The sequence below is a fragment of the Loxodonta africana genome, chromosome 24, assembly GCF_030014295.1.
Source record: "Loxodonta africana isolate mLoxAfr1 chromosome 24, mLoxAfr1.hap2, whole genome shotgun sequence".
Taxonomy (NCBI): Eukaryota; Metazoa; Chordata; class Mammalia; order Proboscidea; family Elephantidae; genus Loxodonta; species Loxodonta africana.
In genome coordinates, this window is record NC_087365.1 from 63,387,755 (window position 1) to 63,411,189 (window position 23,435).

At 49.0% G+C, this 23,435-nt stretch overlaps 1 protein-coding gene across 2 annotated transcripts in view; it reads right to left on the minus strand.

The window, feature by feature from the left end:
- ZBTB46 (zinc finger and BTB domain containing 46) overlaps nt 1–23,435 on the minus strand; it is a 50,174-nt gene that overhangs the window by 5,412 nt on the left and 21,327 nt on the right. For both annotated transcript variants that reach the window (XM_064276373.1, XM_003421760.3), the window contains exons 2-3: nt 22,437–23,405; nt 13,545–13,829 (exon numbers count right to left, since the gene is read on the minus strand). In XM_064276373.1, coding sequence (XP_064132443.1) covers nt 13,545–13,829; nt 22,437–23,373 — 1,222 coding nt within the window. In that variant the 5' untranslated portion in view covers nt 23,374–23,405. The remainder of the gene's footprint in view (nt 1–13,544; nt 13,830–22,436; nt 23,406–23,435) is intronic.

Here is a 23,435-nt window from a genome sequence, read left to right on the forward strand (position 1 = left end):
GCATGGGTCCCTGAGTCTGCAGCCCCTACCACACCTGGGGAAGGCAAGCACACACTTTCCACCACTCCTTGAGAAATGTTGTGTTTTCTCTCAAGACCTGGTGTCACAGGCACCACACTCCTGATGATGCATCTCCTGAAGGGCTGGCTGCCTGCTCTCACCGTCCCGTTTCTTCGTCAATAAAGGGCTTCCTGTCCCCAACGGAACAGAGAATAGAGCTCACCAGTTGTGCCTAGTTTAAACCCTTCCATGAGAGGGGAAGGGTCCCTCATACCCGAACGGGCTTCTAGTGTGTGCTCACACATGTGTGACCTGTGGCAGGAGCTGGGACAAGGGCCTGTGAAGAGTGCAGATGGAATGATGCAGAGAACTGGGAAGTACATGAACGCACGCAGGGGAGATGACAAACCACCTGTATTCCACCCTGCAAGGACAGCCACAGTTAACGGTTTAACATCTGTCTTTTGAGTCTTTATGCATAAGCATAAAATTCTATTTAAAAAGCTGGAATGGTAAGATACATTACTATCGTATCGACATCCTCACGGTATATTGTAACCATCTTTCAATGCCACAGTTTTAAATAACTGGTTTTAAATAGATCCTACTATTGTTCCCATGTTTCATCCTCATGAATAAAGCTTTCACGAAGGTTCCCACAAATGGATCTCTGCAACATCTGATTACTTCCTGCAGACACACTGGGAGATCACTGCCCTCTCCATCAGCCGTCCCATCTGCCAGCCTTCATCATCCACCTGCCAGCCTTCATCATCCACCTGCTCACCCGCCTGAGGGCTGCAGTGCAGAAGGGCCTGCTGAGCCCACGTGTGCCGCCCTCGGAACCTGCGAGTCCAGGCAACGTTCCCATCAGCGATGGAGCAAACACAGACTCTGGGTGGCAGCGAGTTTGCAATCCGCTGCCCAGCAGCTCCTCCGCCAGAGAGGAACCAGGCTTCCCAAGGACCACAAAGAGAGAGGCAAAATGCCACAGGTAGCGGCCAGGCAACTCCGCAGACAGGCCAGCACCCCACCACGTCCAAAAGGTGGGTCCCGCTGATGACACCCAGTGTCCGCTGTGTCTGCTTCTCTTGTCAAACTGCCGAGTGTCCCTGCAGATACGGCAGGGAAACCCAAGGGTGCACAGCGCCAGGCACGAACGGACAGGGCCACACCCAGACAGCTGCGGGTCACAGGAGCACAAGCATGATAAGCAATGTTTGTCTGTCTGTCTTTCCACCCACATGTCACACCAGAGCTGGCACGTTCCCTTTCAGCCTCTTCTTCCTCTGAGAACCCACAACTCTGCCCTTGACATCACCCCTCCTCCCCTGCCACGCCTCCCCCAGGACACTGCTTGCAACCTGAGAGGCCATTTCCTGCTGTCACTCCTGGCAGGACAAGGACCATCCCCCCCCCACCCGCCAGGAGGGAAAAGGGCGTGTTTTTACGTTACTTAAGCTGCTTTTCTGAGGATGCATTCAGTTTCTCCTCTGCTTCTATAAATGTGAAAATTAAAATTTTGAATTATCATATATTTTAGTCTCCTGTATTTAATTTTGATTGGGTATTTAATAATTCAGACCTACATGTTAAATCAGTATCACTTATCCATGTAGAGAAATGTGGTGTTTTTTCCCTAAAAACAAAATTTAGGATGTAGAGACACATGACCATGAATCTTTGAAGTAAAACCCTGCTCCCTCAAAATCGGGACAAGGGACAGCTGGCCTCCCCTTGGGCTTGACACATTGTGTTTTCTTGGTATGCAGGCTTCCCAGGCCCTAACAAAGTACGATAGATGCGGGGTGAGGGGGAGGGAGCGGGAGGCTTGCAACAACCCTTTTACTCTCTCACAGCCTGGAGGCCAGAAGTGCAAAATCAGGGGCCTTTCCCAGCTCCTGGCCGCCCCAGGCATTCCTGGGATTGTGGTAGCATCACTCCAGTTTCTGCTTTGTCCGCACGTGGTGGCCCCCCTGTCTCAAATCTCCCTCTTCCCTCTCATGAAGGATACCTGTCATTGGACTTAGGGCCACCTGGATGATCCAGGACAATCTAACTCAAAATCATCAAACTACATCTGCAAAGACTGTTGTCCAAAGAAGGTCATATTCACAGGTTCCAAGGACTAGGATGTGGACACCCTTTCGGGGGCCACCATCCAGCCCACTGTACTTAACTAACACTACTGTGATCACTGAGGGGGATTTTCCTTGGTTATTATAATTAAAATAATTTCTTGTTGGAAATAACCTAATATCTCCTATAATTTATTTGTGATGTATAGTCTATATATCTCAGAAAACTTAAAGCATCATATAGTCTTGTTTTCATAAACATTAACAAAGCTTTCACAGCCCACACGGTGGAAGAGCGATTGAAATAAACAGAAAAGCACAAATACCGATAATTGAAACAAGCTCTCCACTAATCTGTCCTAAAACCTGAGCCCTTTGCCTGGTCTCCAGCGTTCCCAGGATGAACAAGGCAAGTTTCATAATCGAAGAAGTGGGAAGTCACACGTTGGTCTCAGATTATCTAAAATGTAGCATTCAATAAATTTGTCTACAATCTATCCTTCAGCAAAGAACGCCTTCCTCCAGAAACTTGCGAGCCTGAGGAAGGGTGCAGGTCTCCCCACTGCTCCTCCGGCCCCACGCCTGGCGTCTGTGTCTCTTGTCCACAGGCCCTCATGCTCCCTCCATCCCATACAGCCTGGTCCTACGCTATCTTTGTAATCATCGGTATGTTTGAGTCCATTGTTGCAGCTATTGAGTGGCGCCTTCGAGCCCTATATTGGACAATCTTTTGTTGTAATCCATAGGGTTTTCACTGGCTGATTTTTGGAAGTAGATCACCAGGCCTTTATTCCTAGTCTGTCGTAGTCTGGAAGCTCCCCTGAAACCTGTCCACCATAGGTGATGCTGCTGGTATTTGAAATAACGGTAGCATAGCTTCCAGCATCACAGCAACACACAAGCCACCACAGTGCAACAGACTGACAGACAGGTGGTGGTGATTGAGGACAATGAGCACATTTCATTGGTCATTTGTGGACTTTCTTCTGGAAAGCACCTCTTCAAGCCTTTTGCTTACTTAGTCATCTTTTTCTTATTGATTTGTAGTAGATTTTTTATGCATTCAGAATGAGTTTTCTGCCAGATATATTTATTGCAAATATTTTCTGTGGTCTGTGACTGGCCATTTTACTCTCTTGTGGTGTCTTTTAGTTGCTGCTGTTGCTAGGTGCCGTCGAGACGGTTCTGACTCATAGAGACCTGATGTACAGCAGAACGAAAACACTGCCCAGTCCCATGCCATCCTTACAATCGTTGTTATGCTTCAACCTATTGCTGTAGCCACTGTGTCAATCCATCTTGTTGAGGGTCTTCCTCATTTTCACTGACCCTCTACTTTACCAAGCATGATATCTTTCTCCAGGAATTGGTCCCTCCTGATAACACGTCCAAAGTATGTGAGGCTAAGTCTCGCCATCCTTGCTTCTAAGCAGCATTCTGGCTGTACTTCTTCCAAGACAGATTTGTTCATTCTTCTGGCAATCCATGGTGTATTCAATACTTTTCGCCAACACAATTCAAAGGTGTTAATTTTTCTTCAGTCTTCCTTATTCATTGTCCAGCTTTCTCATGCTATATGAGGTAACTGCCTTGGGTCAGGCCCACTTTAGTCTTCAAAGTGACATCTTTGTTTTTTAACACTTTAAAGAGGTCTTTTGCAGCAGATTTGCCCAATGCACACAGCAACCCTATAGGACAGAGTAAAATTGCCTCATAGGGTTTCCTAGGCTGTAATCTTTACAAGAGTAGATTGCCAGGTCTTTTCTCCTGTAGAGTCACTGGTGGGATCGAACCCGATGACCTTTCAGTTAACAGTCAAACTTTTAACCATTGTGCCACCAAAGCCCCGTTTGCTGCTAGTATATAGAAATGCAATCGGCTTTTGTACGTTGACGCTATAGTTTCTATATCCTTTTGGATTTTTATCATTTGCTAATAATAGAAGTCTTACTTGTTCCTTTTAAATCTTTCTCTCTTTTGATTGCCTGACTCACTGCTTAGGATCAGGGCTGGGACTAGGGTGAGAAAAGGGAGGCGCCCAGGGTGCAATATTTAAGGAGGTGTCACTCTCAGGTGTTGACCTGCACCTGCAGGACCCTGACCCAAGACCCCCAGTCAATGCTGAAAATCAGGGGTGACAGTGAGCAGCCTCATCTTGTTCCCATGCTCAGGGCCAATCAGTTAACACTTTACATTATGCATGATGCTATTATTTTATAGATCCCTATAATCAGATTAAGGATATTTCTTTCTATTTCAATTTGCTGAGTATTTTTCTTTTTTATCATGAATGCTGTTAAACTTTATCAAAAGCTTTTCCTGCACCTGTTGAGGTGATCATAGACTTTTTCTCCTTTATTCTGCTAATCTGGTGAATTACACAAACTGATTTTCAGGTGTTAAGGTAACCTTGAATTCCTGGAATAAACCCACCTGGTCACAAGGTATTGCTCTTTTTCTATATTGCTGGATTCACTTTGCTGAGATTTACTTAGGAGTTTTGCATCTCTGTTGAGCGACGGAGGCCTCTAATTTTCCTTCCTTGTAATGCCCTTGTCGTGCTGGGCTACACCAGCCATACAAAGCAAGCTTGAGAGCAATCTCTTTTCCAAGCCTCTGGAGGAGTCTGTGCATTGCCGGCATTTTCTTCAATGAATGTTTGGACAAACTCACCAGTGAAGCCACGGACCCTGGAGCTCTCTCTGTGGGACGATTTTAACATGACGAATTTAGCTTCCTCAGGAGATCATAGAACTGTTGAGCTTTTCTCTTTTTCTCTCTGGCTGTTTTTAAGTTGTTTTTTGTTTGTTTGTTTGTTTGTTTTGTTTTCAACAATTTGATTATTATGTACCTAGGTGTTGTTTTAGGAGCCCTGGTGGTGCAGTGGTTAAGAACCTGGCTCCTGTCCAAAAGGTCGACAGTTTGCATTCACCAGCCGCTCCCTGGAAACCCTGTGGGGCAGTTCTGCTCCGTCCTATAGGGTCGCTATGAGTCGGAATCGACTTGATGGCAATGGGTTTGATTTTGATTTGGTTGGGTATTGTTTTATTGTTATTATTGGTTTTCTTTTTTGTTTGGTTTTCAACCTGCTTTGGGTTGACTGCGCTTCTTGGATCTTTGGATTGATGCCCTTCATCCATTTTGGAAAATTCTCAGCTATTGTCTCTTCCGGAATTGCTTCTGTTTCCTTTTCTCTCCCCTCTCCTTCTGAGACTCCAATTACACATACACGAAACATTTTCACTGTGTCTAGGCTGCTATTAAGTTGAATTTTCATTTTCAGATGCTGTATTTTCAGTTTTAGAATGTCCACTTGAGTTCTTTATAGAGTCCACTTCTCTATTGAAATTATCCATTTTCTAATCTATCTTGCCCACCATTTCCTGTTTTCTGGAATATGTTAATTATTGATATCTTCAAGTCCTTTTCTGGTAACTGCAATATCTGTTCCCTCCCCCCTTGATTTCAGTCATTTCATTCTGTTTTTAGCACACATTGTAACTTTTCTAGTAGGTGCTACATGGCGAATGAAATAGCATAGACATTCCAGAAGATGTCAAATTTCTCCAAAGGTTGTTATGGTTTTGATTTTTGTCAGTGTTGTTGTTTGTGCTTGTTTCTGGAGAACAGATACCAGAGGATTGCCTTGGTCCTGGGGGGGCTTTGTTTTAAGTTTTATTAGGGCTGCTCTAATTCAGTTTTGCTTTTATTCCCTGTGGAGACCTCTGCCCTGTGCTATAGCTCCCGGGGCCGTTTCCAGCTGGGATTCCTGGAATGTATGTGTGCAGCTCAGATCTTGAGGGGGATCTGCATGCAGACTTTGGGCCTCCCTCTCTGTGGCTTCTCGCTCCTTCGGATTTTGCCCCTCACGTCCTGAGTATGTTGGCTGCCCTGAACAATAACCTTCATCTTGGCACAGAAACACTGCTGCTTTTTAGTGGGGTTCAGTTCCTGCTCTGATATTTGGAAGATATGCTAGAGAAGATCTGAGGTGGAACGGACCTTGTCCTGTGGGCTTCCCGTTCCCCAGGACCACAGCTCTTCAGGTCCTGTCTGCGGTAATTTTTTCTCTAGGACGTGTGTGCAGTGGTGTGTGTGTGTTTGCGCGCGCGCGCGTCTGGAGAGTAAATTCAATACAAGCTAGGCTAAAACTGTGAGTTAAAAAGTGTTCTCCAGAACAATGGTTTGTTTTTTTTTAAAAAAATAAATCAATTATTTTTTCTTAGCACCTGAGTTATGTGCAATTGTCAAAATGACAATGACTAAGGCTGTACTTTACATTTTAAATTCTATCTAAATTAGTAAATCAATATCCCCTAGTGAATGGAACTCTTCATTTCTACACATGTACACACACACACACACACACACACAAAACACCGGACAGAGATCCAAGTTTGTGAAGCCACCACTCACATTTTGTGAAAATGGCAAATATGCCAAGAAGTCCAAAATGGGTTTGTAGACATGGAGCAAGTTTTGTGGCAGTAAATAGTCCTAAATATAAAGCCAGCCTTTTATTATTGAATCCTGTTTTCAAGAAAGATTAACATTACATAAAAAAAAAAAAAAAAAATACTCGTTTTAAAAAAGCCATCTTTAAAATCAATTCCCGAGTCAAAATATTTCAGTGAAAAATCCAACAAAATATAAGAGATGGAATACCTAAGTGAACCTGCTGAGAATCCCATACGTTGGATGACGGCACTGTTTTGGGGGAAAATGTTAGACACAGAAATGAAATCAGATGTTGTCTGTTCTAAAACACTTCTTACATCCCTTGTTTACTACAAACAGATTTCTTTGTATTTTCAAATATTAATATAATCCTTCCTCCACAACGCAGGGTCCTTGGTCCCCTACGACACTCCCTCCCTGGGTCCTGCTTCCCACGTGCATTCTGGAAAGCAGCCCCATGAGCAATTGAGGAGCAAGGGCCATAAGGTGGGGACCTCTCCTCCTCAGCGCATCGGCACTGCGTCCCATTAACGCGGGATCTGCACAGAAGTCTCCATGTGAGGCTTCTGCCCATGTTCCTTCTCAATCAGCGTGTTCAGGCTGGACATAGAACGCTTGGGACCTCACAGCTGAAAAATTCCACGGTGACCAACAAAGGAAAGAAAAGCTCCCTTTCTCATAAATGATGTTCAAACTCACAGAGGCACTAGAATCCAACAGGTAGGGCATCTGAAGTTCCTGGCGGTGTAAACGGTGAACAAAGATCAGCTGCTGATGGAAACACTGGCGGTTCTTCCATGGTCCCAGAGGCACCACGGAAGAAAGGCCAGGGGTTCTACTTCCGGAAAACCAGTCACTGAAAACCCTGTGGAGCATAGTCCTACCCTGACTCACATGGGGTCACCATGAGTCGGAATCAACTCGACAGCAACCGGTTAGTAAGCCGTCTACATCTCAGAAGAGCTTATGCCCTCCAGCTGGTTCCCTGATGCAGGGAAGCCCAGCTAGAACGTGAGTAGAGGATGGCTGCAACGTCCGCAGCCTGGCTGAAAATCTGACTTTCCTGTATCGTCAGAAACTCATCCAGTGACCATGAAGACTAGAGCAGTTCTAGCAGACACAGTGGCAGACTGGACAGCAATGGACATGCCCCAACCATGTCAGGGTCAAGGTGGGATGGGCAGGGCAAAGGAGGTCGGGGCTGCCCCCCAGACTGACAGGAAAGGGTCTTCCTATTGGCAACTCCACCCCACCCTCACCTAGACAGCATGTCTCTGGAGGTTCTGGAACTGATACGGGGACACCTACTTCCTTCTTGAGCCCACTGCTGCCTGGAACAAGGTGTGGCCTGCCTGGTGCTGGAGCCCACCCAGTCTATACAACCAGCTCGGACACATGAGCTGACGGCCAGGCCCAGCGTGTCCAGTGAAATGGACAACAGTAAGTACAATGCGTTCCTTCCAGAAGGAACACGGCTTCTGCTCACCCTCAGGCCCACTCATTCCCTGCACACTGGGGGGTGACACACACGATGCACCCACACTGATCAAAGGCTTCATGGCTGCTTTGTCCTCACATCTGTAGAGAAAGTCACTGGGGGCAGAGTTAAGTGGCTCCATTTCCTGTGGGCCATGGCACACACTTCTACCCACAAGCCAGCAGTCCTCCTTGATCCCAGATACCCCACAACTGGCACATAAAAGCTGAGTTACACTGCCCTTGCTGGCCAGCCATGGAGGATTCAGGAAGTGACCATTTCAGAGGCACACGCCGACCCCAGCCCAGCTCCTTACTGACAGCCCTTATACTGACAGAGCTCTGTGGTCAGGTTCCTCATCTGTCTGATATACTCTGAGCTCACCACCAGCCACTGGGTGTGCACGGGGGTCACTTGGTGTCCATAGAGGGGCACCAGGTGTATGTGTGTGGCTGCCTGGTGCATGAATGGGGGTCTCTCTGAACACTTTGCTGCAGAAGAGACTTGGGAAGGATGTCCATCTGTACACAGGCAAAGGGCACCTGCTCAAGCCTGTCTGCCTTGATACCACGTTAAAGGTGGCTGATGTGTCTTCTGCTACCAAGGTGGACTCTTTTATGTGGCTCCTTTACTAAACTCCAGGACAAAGCTGACAGTGACAGGGACTCTGGGTGAGCCAAAGAAGAAGGCAGGTCATTGAGCTGGCAGCCCAGGCCTGGCAGCAGGTCCAGGTGAGGCTCTACGAGGCCCTTGGTGCCCACGACCTCTACAGAAGCCCACCCAAATAGGGAGAGTTTGCTGCTTGGCCCGTCGCCAGGCAGGAGAGATCTCCATCTACAAAGGAAACAGATAAGTTATGGACCATCAGGATTCATGATGTCGTTAAGCGAGACTGAGAGCAAGTGTGATTTGTGGCCCATGGCTCACCTGGGTCATTGTCCAGCTGCTGCGGGGACAGCCCTTACTAGCGTCTGGGAAGAAAGGCGACAGTAAACTCTCAGGGAATAGACACTCAAGAGAAAAGCCAGGGTATCAGCAGAACGCCAGCACCGCCCACCGAAATAACAGTGTTGGAAAGTACTCACAGAGGACAGGTGTTTAATGAATTTTCAAAATCCAAAATATGTGGCCAAGCTCTTTAAAAAAAATTTTTTTTTTCCTTCAGGAAGCACACAAACCTAGCAAACTTTTCTTTATATAAACTACCTCAGTGCCTTTCGAAAAGGGCATCAGAGCTCAGTGGGTCTGTTAGCCCCTCCTGCTGCGCTGGTGGGCGGGAGCAGCCCGTAAGCTGGGGATGAGGGGGCAGAGAGGGGAATGCCTCTGGCTATGACCTTGCCAGCAAAACTGGCTAAAAACCAGACATTGCCGCCCATTTTTGAGAATTACTGTTTTCAGCCCACTGCTCTTTAAATTAAGTCTCTTTATATCAGGAAAAAAATTCCTCAGAAACAAATTCAGAAAAGTGCTCTCCTTTAAGCTAAAAACTAATTTGACTTCACACAGCATTCTGCTTCAAGAGTGAAAGCCAGCAATGTCCTTACCCTGAATGGGCATCCTAGATGACCGGGCACAGGGCGTGTGGAAACAGTCACCTTGAAGGCCCTCACCCACAACATGACTTCGGCACACGGGGGGTTTTACAGGCACCAGGCAGCTCAGGACGCGTTTATGCTGGCGCCACAGGTGAACGTTTGTCTGGGCTGCCCTGGGAGGTGTTAGCCACCCTCACATTCTTACCTGGGCTGGGGGAGGCACCTGCCCCCTGGACTCTGCCCCAGTCAGTGATTCACTGGGAGTGGGGGTAGGGGGTGTGTGGGGGAGGTGGCTCCTGGGAAGGAGGGTAGAGGGGCCTGAGTGAGGTACATCTGCTGGGCCATCACCACCATCATGAGTGACTGGGGCTACGCCAGACCTGGGAACACAGGAAACAAATCTCACCCTTGTGCATGAACACCAGCTGGTGGGCCCAGAAAGTTCCAGAAGCACTGTCCTTGATTTCCCAAAGTGAGATGCTGCCAGGTCTTGCTGGAAGCGGTGTCTGGGGCACTTTGCTCCAACCCCAAGTGCCAGGGGTCTCTGCCCATGACTTCTCTGGGGTGGGATTCTCCCAGCCGCAGAACGATTATGAAAGAAGGTTCTAGAACAGACCATTGTAACGCATCGAGAGAACACTGAGGACAACACATCTTCAACCTTGAGAAAATGACCTTCTGAAAAGTACTTAAAAATACGTTAACTTTGCTGTTTATCTAAAAGTGTAGAACTATTTCCATTAAACATCCTTTTACAGGGAAGTATTAAAATTCCTGAATCCAGCCTAAAGGTCCTTGGTTCATTTTTTAGACCCACAAGGAAATATTCTTTAAACCACAAGCACCACAAGCCACAGAGTTCTCCCCAAAAGCCAGCACAGCTTCCAGGACATTCAGGCCCCACCCCACCCCCCCAACCCCCTCCACCCCACCCCCCGTGGACAAAAGGTCAGCAGGGGGCATGTCCACAGCCCTGCCTGGCAGCTGCCCACACCAGCTTCACCCACAAACATTAGCAGCAGGCTGCCCCACCATTCACGGTTCGTTCTTCTGGGGTTTTCCCTTCCCTTAAAAAGCAAGGGAATTGGCATATTCTTGGCACATTCTTCAGATGAGGTAGGAGAGCACCACCATGACCTAAGGGAAACCGCTCACTCTTTTTAAATAACCACTAGAGACAGGCACATCACAGTACCCAGGGAAAACGCTTTTAGCGTTCTTGGGTTCATCATCACGAATGTCGAGATGTCGAGATCACACATGGTACGCACACCCTCTGCACCCAAAATGGGCTGGCTTGTTTTCTGTAGGCTCACAGAAATCGAACATTACCTTGGCTCTTATGGCATTTTTCTACAGCCAGAGAAGTCAACTATCGTGTCAGGTCCCACATGGGCTAACACGCACACACACACACACACACACACACACACACACACAAAGAAAACTCTGTGTCAGGTCCCACAAGGATTTGTGTGCACACACCCACACAAAACTCATAAGATATGGCAATGTTTGAGGAAAAAAAGATGCTCCCCGTGATTTCTATCCAGTGAGCAATGACTTTTAATAGGTAGGATGTCAGCCTGCTGCTGAGAATAATCAAAGTGATCAAGAACCGAGTTAAACTGAATCAAAACACGAAGTACAGAAAGTCGTTGTACGGAGAAATCAGCTAAAGATTCGTGATTCAGCAATAAAACCACCATCTGCTGAATTTCGTAGTTAAGCCGATGTTACTAATCCTATGAAAACAAGGGAACTATTTTGTTTTATGGGGAAGGTTCCAGAACCATGCAGAAAGGACCTTGGTGTTTGACCATTCCTATATTGCCTGCATGCTTGATGGCTCTCTTAATTTAAAAGTTCACCGTTTCAATCCACTCTTTTGCAAAACTGACATGAGTGGATCTCGTTCATGTGGCTGCAGAACTTCACATCTTGAGACGACCAGGGAGAGCTGGGTCACTGCTCGGGAACCCAGCACTGTGCATCCCTCACCACAGCGCCACTCTCAGGAGGTCACCCTCTCTTTTCAGAACTATGTACCATGTCTGTGGGGGGCGGGCACCGTACAGATCACAACAATGCAAGGCTCGGCCAGAAAACACTCAACAACCAGCACGTGGGGCCTCAGGTCACGTGACATGGAAGCAAAGCCTCAGAGAGGGCAGCCAGGCCCAGGGCTCCTGGGTCCCCAAATCACACAAGGAAGGGGCACAACCTCCACAAGACGAGACTCTCCACAGACACTGTGTGGGGGTGCAAGATGGCCTCTGGTTTTACCTGAGTGGAAGGTCTGGCAGCCTTTCACCTGAAGGAAATCCCAGGCCAAAGGTGAGAAGTGGGCAGGGTGATGAACTGAGCCTCCCAGCTGCCCCCCACAGCCCACCCACCAAGCTCACGGTGCAGCAAGGCTCTGCAACTCCCAGAAGGTATTTATAGGAAATGAACAGGCAGATCCTTATGAGAATAGTGGAAGGAACATTTAGAACATCAAAACAAGGAGATGAAAACGTAATAGAGATAAAGAAATACCAAGACCCACCAGATGACTTTACCTGGAGTCAGTCACAGACATACTAAAAATGGGCCTGAAGGAATTTCACATAGAGCTTTCACCTGCATCTAAAGGGTGCAGAGGCACATGGTGGCCAAGTCCACGCTGTGCTCCAGAACACACCCAGAGAGCATGTGCGGAAGCTGCGCAAACCCCAGGGTTTTCTCAGTACGGAGCATAAAGTCACGCACATGGCCTGTGCTGTGGTCCACATTTTACAAAAAATACGTTGTAATTCAAACAACTGTGTAAGTGACGCTATCCACATTTTTCAGATGTGGAAAATGAGGCCTAAAGAGGTTTTAAAATCTTGCCAACCCCAACGCCAAATAGCTGGTAAATGTCGTGAGACACTGGGCCAGGTCTGACCACAGCTGCCTGACCAGACACTGGCCAAGGCACTTAGTTGAGTCACAAGAATAAAGAGAACAGAGACTGGCTTTCCATGCTTTGTCTTTATTGGCCACTGGCAGCGTTCATTACTCTGTAGGCCAACCCCAAACTCAGAACATTTCAGTGTTCATGGAAACAAAGTTGCAAAGACATTGTTTTCAAATTATAGTGAAAATGAAACAAAGACACCATTCCAGCATCCAAGCCTCATAGGATTCTTCTACTTCTCACTCAGAGGCACTGGGATGACAGCTCCTACACCAGCCCCTCCAGCAGGAATCCACGGGTTTCCGCCACCTGCTCTCAGCCTCCCATTTCGGGGCATGCCCTCCCACCACACTGACCACTGACTAAATATGAGCCCTTCCCAGGATGGCAGAGACAAGGACCCCTCCCGTTGGCTGTCCATCCCCACATGTCCCCGCATGGACCCTCAGGGCCCTGTGACAAGGGGAGGCAACCCTCCCTGGGGCTGGAGCAGTGGGTACCCATGCTACCCAGTCACAGGAGGGTGTCTGCGCAACTCTTGGGGCAGCCTTGTGCCAGTAGCAGGTCTCGGGGTCGCCCCTGCTCAGTGGGCCCATCACTGCTCCTGGGCAGCTGGTGCTCCACTGGGGACAACCGTGCTCTGAAGACAATGTCCTGCCCCTCAATGGGACCAGTGCAGCCAGAATTCTCTGGAGAACAAGAAGCATCCCTGCTCTCACTCTGCAGCATCCCTCCCCGCTCCCGCCCTCAGAGTAGCCAGCAGGGGGCGCCCTGGCTCTGACCCCAAAGGCCCTTGGCTGCCCTGACGCCCATGCAGCACCTTGGTCCTCTCTTGGAGCCAGCCCTGTGGGCAGCTGCACCACAGCCTTCCATGATCTGAGGGTCAGCCAGCTGACCATGCTACCCCACTTCCGGGAGAACCTGGGAAGGTTCAGAGGTGCCTCTACCACAGGGGATCCTGAACGTTGCCTCCCACTACTTGTGGTCTTAGGATCAGCTGCCTCCCTCAACAATCAAAACCAGAACAGCCACCAGACCAGGGAGCTGGGACTTACGCGAGAGGGAGTGGGTGCCCTTGGGCAGGTACTCGAACAGCAGGGAGCTGTCGTCACCCAGCACGTCCGCCTTGAGGGACAGCAGGCTGTTCTTGCTCACGAGTGCCGCCCGCAGGTTGGCCACAGCTGCGGCCTGGTGCAGCGCCTCGTCCTTCTCCGGGGTAAGGGTCGCACCCAGGTAGTTGGCCTCGCCACCCAGCAGGCTCTCGTCGGCGTGTGCGAACAGCTCAGCCCTCTCCCCGCGGCTGTCCGAGCTGCTGGCTTCAGTCAGGGTCAGATCAGCATCTGGAGGACACAGAACACTCAGGTCACCTCAAGACGTTCAAGAAATGCAGCAAACTCAGAAGAAGCCAGGCAGTGGGTGCCCTGGCCCCAAGCAGCTTGTTTGCCAGCAACAGGACCCAACTCTGCCTGCTTTGCTTTGGTGCACCTGCCCAGGGTGATTCAGGCAACCGGGATCCCCAGGCCCGCCAAGCTCCATGACAGCGGCCAAGTCACAGCAACAGTCTCAGGTGGGAGCGTGACTCAATCAAGAAGTGAAAAGACAGACAAGCTGCAGAATGGGGGGAAATATTCGCAAATCATACACCTGATAAGGGACTTGTATTCACAATAGGTGAAGAATTCTTATAACTCAATAAGAAGACAACAAATAACCCGATTAAAAAAAGACCAAAGGACTTGAATAGACATTTCTCCTCGGAAGACATACGATGGCCCATGAGCTCATGAAAAGATGCTCAATGTCATTTGCCATCGGGGTACTACAAATCAAAACCACCATGAGACACCACTCTACCCCCTGTGGTGTCCACTCTGGGCTTGGCGACATCCTGGCCCCCACAGCCCACGTGTACAGCTCTACCATCTACAAGACAAAAAGAACTGTGAGCCAACAGTGGATCCAGGCAGCCATGTGGTTTGCACAGTGGTCTGGGTAGTGCATAGTAAGTAGGATTTCAATGAGTAAATGCAGGGTGAGTGCTGGATGGAAGCCCTGTCTGGCCAACACTGTGGTGAGAACCAGGCGAGGCAGGAATCCTCATGTGAGTTGAGGAACAGAACATTGATGTGGTCCCAGCATCTCCCAAAGGACACTTAGTAACAACAAAGGGGAAACTGTACCTCACACTGGAGAAATAATGCCATTGGGGCCCCACCACCAGCAACAGGACACCCTGACCCAGGAGGACACGAGATCCTCCTGAGCCCTCGCCCCAAATGCAGAATCTGGTCCTGATCAGGGGGAAGTATCACCAGACCCAAACTGGGACACTTCACAAAGTCACCGCAGCCCTCCTCACAAACATCAGCTGTGGAGGCAATAGGATGCAGAGGACTGCCCAGGTGGGAGGAAGTCAAGGAAATGTGAAGACAAAGGAGGGACACAGGGTGGACAAGCCCACAGCCACAGCACCTGAACGGTCACTCCTGATTTGATCTTTGCGGTCACCTCAAAGAAAGTCCTTGCGCAGAGCACACATTAAAGTCAGGCCTACAAGTTACTCTCAAACGTTGCAGAAAAACAGATGGATATAAATGAATGTGCGTGTTGGACAGAACACAAATAAGGCACATGTGGTGAAATGCTAACATTTGGAGAAGGTGGGTGAAAGGCAAAGGAAATTCTCTGTGGCATCTTTGTGACTTTAAGGAAAAAGAAGGTACAACTGTCTCCCTCTGCCTTTCTCTGCAAACCCCACGGTCCAGACCTACAAGCTCACGTGGCGCCACACAGCAGAATTCCACACCTGTAGTCCCAGACTCCAGTGGACCGAGAGAGTGGAATCCACTCGGTCTGACTTCTAAAGCACTGCTGGTCATGCTTACCACAACTATTGTGGCAAATTATTTATCCACAGGTGCGCAGGAAGACCAGAGAAGTGTTACTTCCTACCAAGATAAAATGCTGCATGCTGAGGGCATTCAGATCAGAAATGACTGGTCCTTGGGCAGAGAACGATGGCTTTTCCCTTCTATAAGTAGTACATTATAACATTTTGAAAGTTTTGCTTACTTAAAATCTTCAGCCAGAAAGTCGAAAAGCAAAGTAAAGAATTTTTACAGACAGGGCTAGACTGTCCAGTGTTGGTTGCAAGGTTGGATATGAACAGATTATGGAAGTAGACACTACTGCCCCAGGAAAGAAAACTTCAGAGGTGTGAGAAAGGTGCTCCAGGGCACAGGAGCAGAGACAGTTTAGTGGGAACATGGCTGTCGCGGGGGGTGGTGGCGGGGGGGAGTAAAACGAACTTCAAGGTCCAGGATAGAACCACCACACAACCACGTGTGTGCAGGTGGGCAAGTACAACCTTGTCTAGTGCAGGCATTCAGTCTCCTAAAGACACCCCTGTTATGCCCCCCAAAAAGGATGTGTTGAAGTCCTAACCTCTGTTCCTGTGACTGGACCTTGTTTGGAAACAGGGTCTTTGAGGATGTCGCTAGGCAGCAGGAGGACATATCAGGATAGTGTGGGTCCTAATCCAACCTGAGTGATATCCTTACACAAAGAGGAGACACAGAGACAGACAGACAGACAGACAGAGAGACACAGAGGGAAGGCAGCCATATGAAGATGGAGGCAGAGACTGGAGTGATGCTGCCAAAAGCCAAGGAGCACGTGGAGCCACCAGAAGCTGAGAGAGACAAGAAAGCGCCTTCCCCTAGAGCCTTCAGGGAGAACATGGCTCTGCCGACACCCTGAATTCAGACTCCCAGCCTCCAGAATTGTGAGATAATGATCATCTTCCCTAGTCAGCCACCCAGTCTGTGGTACGTTGTTACGGCAGCCCTGTGTTGAACTGTAATTGTGTAAGATGTCACCACTGGGGGAAACATGGCAAAGGGTACATGGGAGCTCTCTGTATTCTTTCTCACAACTGGCGTGAATCTACGATGACCTCAAAATGATAAAGTTGAATAAAATAAGGCAGATGCAAAAGAGCACATACTGAAAACTGTCTGCCTGGAGCTCTGTACTCTTTTACGAACTGTCTGTATGGGACGAAATGGACAACAGCAACTCGAAAGATTAGACAGGAGCCTTAGGGGCAGTAAGTTTGTTAATGAAGGAGGAACAACAACTCAGAAAAGGAGGGTAAGAATAGTCGCACAACTCGAAGAATGTAATCAATGTCACTAAATTGTACTTATAGAAACTATGTTAGATTGGTGTACGTTTTGCTGTGTATATTCTCAACAAAGACAAAATAAATAAAATTTAGAAAAAATAAATATTAAGTGAAAAAAAAGCAAGGTCTATAGAGCATCATTAGAAAAAAAGAGCACATATGGTAGGTACCATTTACTGGGAGTTCTAAGTCAGAGGTGGTTGCCACTGGGGTATGGGGGCTGACTGAGAAAGGGACAAGGACAAGTCCAGGATGATGGAAATGCTCTCGGTCACAATTACAGCAGCGTATGATTTGTTAAAACACATCAAACTCACCCGAGTGGTTACAATTCAAGAGACAGGGAGCACACAAAGCCAGTGGGGCGTGGAGCAACCGGAAAGCTTACCACACAGCATAGTGCGGATGTAAAAAGGTACAATCTTTGGAAGAAAATCTAATAGCTTGTTAAAAAACCAAACATATCCTTTCCCTATGACCCAGCGATGCCACTCCTAGATATTTACTCAAGAGAAATGAAAACACGTGTCCACAAAATAAACTTCGGAAAAATGCTCAATTATTATTTATCATAATAGCCCAAAACTAGAACCAGCCCAGATGTCCATCAACAAGAGATGGGTAAACCCACGGCGGTACGCTCACTCAACGGGAATCGACTCCACAATAAAACAGGTACAAGCTACAGAGAGATGCAGTAACACAGTTCAACCTCAAACACCCTGGGGTGAAGGAAAGAAGTCTTACACAGGACAGGACGGGCTGCGTGACTTCATGGAGATGAGGTTCTAAGCAGGCAAAATTGGCCCATGATGGAAAACACCAGAATAGTGGTTGTCTCTGGGGCCCTGGGGACAGGGACTGGCCAGCAAGGGACATGAAGAACCTCCTGGGGGGAATGTCCTAGATCTTGATAGGCGTTTGGGTTACGCAGGAGCATTCATTTATCAAAAACTATCAAAAGGTACTGTGGTGAGATGAGTTCCTTTATGTGGCCTTTTGCCTTGGTGCTTTGAAAAAACAGCTGGTGACATTTTTCCCCTAAGCTTTGAGGAGTTACCTTTGCCCTAGTTTTCTACCCCAGAGGGTTTGTTACATTCCCTGGGTAAGCTGTAAACGACTTGGTTTAATACTTTTTGTATGGCCCTGCGCTGCAGTCTGCTGTGTGATCGGTACATACCTTGCAGGGATTGGTCAATACACTATGCAAATGAAGTGACTATAGCCTATTATGCAAATACAGTGTCTGTGGCCTAATGAGAAGGGATTGGTCAGTTTGTGGCCCCCACTGGGAAGGCCATGCCTTGAAATTGACAAGGAGTTTATGTATATATGCAGTCAACCCACAAGGTTTTTCAGACAGGAAGCAGACAGAAGTAGAAGGAAGAAAGAAGCAGAGAGGGAAGAGGCAAGGAACCTCCTAAACGAGCCATAACACAGGTCAAGGGCTGTACCACTGAAGACAGGGACAGGCCCAGAAGGAGCCCTGTGGCAGAGTTGGTGGTGACAGCAGGAAGGCCGACGGCAGAGAGGCCTACCTAACCTCAGGGGACAAAGACAGAGGCTGTCCTCCAAGGGCCGAGAGAAGCCTGTCCTTAGGGGACTGAGAGGAGCTGAGAGAGCTGTCCTGCACTGAAGAAGGTAGTCTTTGTCTCGATGCTTCCTGATCCTGACCCTGAGTTGTACCCTGTTACTTCCTTAATAAACTACTTAACTGTAAGTATAGTCTATGAGCTCTGTGTGGCCACAGCAACACATTACTGAACCCAGAAAACAGTCAGAGAGTACCGTGGGAGGGTCAGCTGGTGTCAGAATTGGTAAAAAGTTTGGAGTGGAGGTATGTCTGATCTCCACCTTGTGGGAATCAGTTTTGAGCTGATCCTGGTCGTTATCCCCCCTCGAGTTAGACAGGTTCTGCTGCTGCTGCTACCACCCCGTTTTACATTTAAGATTTGTTCATTTCGTGGTATGTAAATTCCACCTAAGAAACTGTAAGCAAATACTGACTTCTAAATAATGATTTACTTCATGAAGTTTTTTAGAGTAAAATGAACTGGCATCTGCAACTTACTTTAAAATATACTGAAAAAAAAAAAAAAGATGGATTTTGGGATGACTAGATAAAGAAGCCCTGGTGGCACAGTGGTTAAGAGCTCAGCTGGTAACCAAAAGGTCGGCAGTTCGAATCCACCAGCCGCTCCTTGGAAGCCCTATCCTATACTCTATCCTATAGGGTCACTATGAGTCAGAATTGACTCGACGGCAGTGTTTTTGTTTTGTTTTGTTTTTAGATGGATAGGTGGATAAATATGTAACAAGCAAATACAGGAAATGTTAACAATTGAGGAATCTGGAGGTGGGCATATGTCCCCTTTTCAACTTTTTTCTAAGTGACTATTTCCTCCATAAAATGTTGGGGGGACAATTACCCAAACAGCACCTTTGACATCTGGGAAGTTAACTGTAGGTATGTGTGATGGATTGAACTGTGTCCCCCCAAAATATCTGCCAACTCAGCTGGGCCATGAGTCCCAGTATTGTGTGACTGTCCACCATTTTATGTGATTTCCCTATGTGTTGTAAATCCTATCACTATGATGAAATGAGATGGATTAGTGGAAGTTATATTGATGAGATCTACAAGATTAGATAGTGTCTTAAGCCAATCTCTTTGAAATATAAAAGAGAGAAGTGAGCAAAGAGACCGGGGGACCTCATACCACCAAAAAAGCAGCACCGGGAGCAGAGCTTGTCCTTTAGACCTGAGGTTCCTGCACTGAGATGCTCCCAGGCCAAGGGAAGATTGATGACAAGGACCTTCCTCCAGAGCTGACACAGAGAGAAAGCCTTCCCCTGGAGCTGGCAGCCTGAATTTGGACTTCTAGCCTACTGGGCTGTGAGAGAATAAACTTCTGTTTGTTAAAGCCGTCCACTTGAGGTATTTCTGTTAAAGCAGCACTAGATGACTAAGACAGGACGCTATATCTAAAACATTTTAAGAGAAGAGCAGCAATTTTCACACAAAAAAAAAACCTCCCAATTATATGTATACTCCATGTAGTTGACTGATAACAGCCCCCAAAATGTCTGTGTCCTCATTCCTGGAACTGGACTCTGCAGGTGGAATTACATTCATGATCTGAGATGGGAGATGGTCCTGGATTACCTGGGTGGTCCCAGTGTAACCACAGGCTCCTAGAAATGAGAGGGAGGAGCAGAATCAGAGTCGGAGGAAGGAGACAGTGCAGGAAGCCCAGCAGAGGCACTGGCCACGGCCCTTTTTGCTCACCGGGCTCCAGCCTGGATCTCCAGAAGGGAAGAATTCCACCGCTTCACCACCACCACTGGCCCCTACAACCAACTGTGTACACAACAAATGTGCACATTTTAATGCTATTTCCCATGAACTATCACACAAATGAACTGCCTTCTACAGCTTAGAAGTAAATTCCAGTGGAAGCTGCCTCTTGGAAGCTAGAATGTGTTTGGCGTTTTGTTTGGAAAATCACTCTTAAAAACTAACAGGCCCAGAGTCACCACCTGCCGGGGGGTGGGGTGGGGGGAGGGTACAAAGGGATGGAGTGAGCAGCTGACCCCTTGCTGCAGGGTTTGGGGTCCACATGGCCAGCAAGGTGCCTGACTGCCACCTTCCTCCAGAAGAGGCTTTTTTTTTTCTCTCCTGTAAATAGGATACAAACAAAAAATTCTCCTCTCTAAGATGTAACAGACCTTCAATGACAACCAACCTCCACCGGTGACCGTGGTCCACACTGCCACACCCATGCCCCGCTGGCCAGGGCAGAGTGAAGACTGGGCTGCGGCCACTGTCAGATGCGAGCCCACAGCCTTGGTCCTTTTCTTAGCAACTCAAACTCATCTCACAGAAGCTTCCACAGTTGCCTTGGAAACCCAAAGGATTTAAGACTTTAACGAAGTGCACGGCTTAAATCACTTGTTTGATTCTAAAAACACCGTCTGCTCGATGACTGCATTTCACCATTGAACTCGCCAGCTCGGGAGCCACTATTTCTTTACAGATTAACCAACCCTCAGGAGACGGATGTGAAGATGCCCGAGCCACACAGCTCCAGCACGGTGACCACTGGATGATGTAATGGGCACACGTGGCAAATTGTCCCCTGACATGCAAGAGAAGGCGTCTCTCCCTGCCAACAGGCCCCCTCATCCCCCCTGTGCACGGTGGGACATTCCACACTGAAGGGCTCAGTCTAAAGTCATTCAGCCATGTTACTGCTGCCTTTCAGGTTTTAATCAGAGATGGTCACCGTCCCTCGCCTAACACCTGTGCGCTCCCCTCACAGATACCTGTGCACTCCCCTACAGATACCTGTGCACCTCCCTCATGCAGACACACCTGTGCACTCCCCTCAAGACAAACCTGTGCACTCCTCTCACAGACACACCTGAGAATCTCCCCTCACAGACACACCTGTGCACTCTCCTCACAGACACACCTGTACACTCTTACAGACACACCTGAAACCTCCCCTCAGACACACCTGTGCACTCTCCTCAGACACACCTGAGAGCTTCCCTTCACACACACCTGTGCACTCTCCTCACAGACACCTCTGCACTCCCCTCACAGACACACCTGTGCACTTTCCTCACAGACACCTGTGCACTCCCCTCGCAGACACACCTGTGCACTCCCCTCACAGACACACCTATGCAAATATCTATTTATTATTTATCAGTCTGGGAGGCAGAGGCAAAAGTGTCTGTCGTTCAAAGAGTGTGAGGACAAGCTTCAGGTGGAGCCAACAGCCACCCCGGGAACTGGTCCAGTGAGTTGTACGGGGTCTGAGGGGTCCGCACGAAGGCCCCACCAAGTGCAGTGCCTCCAGGAAAAAAGCATGGTGTCTCTTAGCCTGAACCACTAGAACCTGCTCTATCAGTAAACACAGAGGACTCAGGATACCCAGGAATCACAGGGCACCCATGGCCTCAGCTCCTCAAATCAGTCCCAGCCGAGGCAAGGCAGTCACACGTCATGTGACAGTTTTGTCAACACATCGCTGGGACAATGACCAAGAGGCAAAAGCTGGTGGTGGATAATCAGGCGGGAGGGCCACATGCTAGTGACAGGCCCCTCCTCTCTGCCTTCCGTCACTTCCTTTAATATTTCCTAAATATTAGCTTTTAAATTTTTAATTTTTAAATCTGTTAAAATTAAGTTACCAAACTCTGTGCTTATGAAAGGTTCTCAGATGCAAAGCAAATGTTACATCAGACCACCCAGGCCCCAACCTACCCCTGCTGCCTACCCAGTCTTGCTCGTTCCTCAGCTCCCCTACCCCAGCCCCTCTCACTCCCACCCTTATACCCTCCCCCCAATCTGGACCCCCTAGCCTCCTCACCCTCCCCCCATACCCTCCCTCACCCCCCACCCTCACCATCCTCATCCCAATCCCCCTTGCCCTCTCCCACTGCCCCCTACAGGACTGCAGAAGCTCTTTCTGGGTGCCATCCACTCTCCCTCTCCAGAACCCTGGCCTCAAGGAGGCCTCACCTGGCGACCCGTGTGGTTGGTGCCGTGGGTGCTATCTTGGGGAATGGCCGGGAGCCGCCCGTGCCTCTGGATGGCATCATCCTGCGTTCACACCACCTCACTGGGAAAGAGGCTCCCAGTGTGAGCAGAAAACATGCTGTCCCACCCACAGAGCAAGCAGCTGGGAGGCCACCAACAGGCACACCTCAGCCAGCAGCACCCGCCCACTGCAGCCAGCAAAAGGCTTACTTGCATCACGGCTGCTGAACGGCCAGCCCGAGGTTGGCAAGAAGGATGGCACTGGTGAGCCAGCCCTGCTGTCGGCCTCCACCTGCTGTGTGATATGACGGACGGTCTCCTTGTTCTTCCGGTTCTTCCTGCGGCCAGTGGGCTGCCAGCTGTCCCCGCCGCCCTGCTCTGAGAAGGCGCCCTGCAGCACATTGTCCTTGCCCAAGGGCAGCTCCCTCCCTTCATAATGAGACGGTGATACCTGCTCCTCCTTGACCCGCAAAGGCGTATAGCCCATGTCCCCAGGCCACAATGGCGGCGTGGACACGTCGTCCTGGCCATCGGCCCTCGGTTCTGGGTCCTCTTTCCCATAGCTGCTCCCACCTTCATGGCAGCTGGCGATGGCCGAGTCCCCTGAGGAGTTGGCAGGACTCGTGCGCCGTGCCAGCCACGGGGAGATGCTCCTGCCGGCCATCACTGCAGAGATGAGCGCGTCAGCGCTGCTGCTGGAGGGCGCGCCAACCTCGAAGTCGACGAGCTCATCAGAGGCATCGGCCTTGATGCTGATGTCCAGTGCCGCCTTGATGAAGTCGTGGCATGCCTGCACGATGTCCGTCATCTGCAGGAAGCTGGCAGCAGACATGACCTCAATGACGTTCCTGCTGGTCAGTGCCAGGTGGGCTGAGTACATGAAGTCAATGATGGCCTTGAAGCCCTGGGCCGTGACGATATCTAGGTGGGTGACCGTGGCCTGGTCAGACGTCTTCTGTACCTGGCAGTAGAGCGTCTTGAAGTAGCGGCTACTCCCGAGAAGCACGTTCTTGTGTGCCTTGAAGACCTTGCCCTCGACGACGACACAGACGTCGCACAGGATGCCGTGGTGCCTCTGCTCATTGAGCTCACGCAGCAGGTGCCGGTAGTGGGATGCGATCTCCATGTCTTCCTTCTGGTTGTTCATCGGGACACCAGGGACCTCCACTCCTACAGACTCTGTGGGGCAAAAAACAAAGAATTACCCAC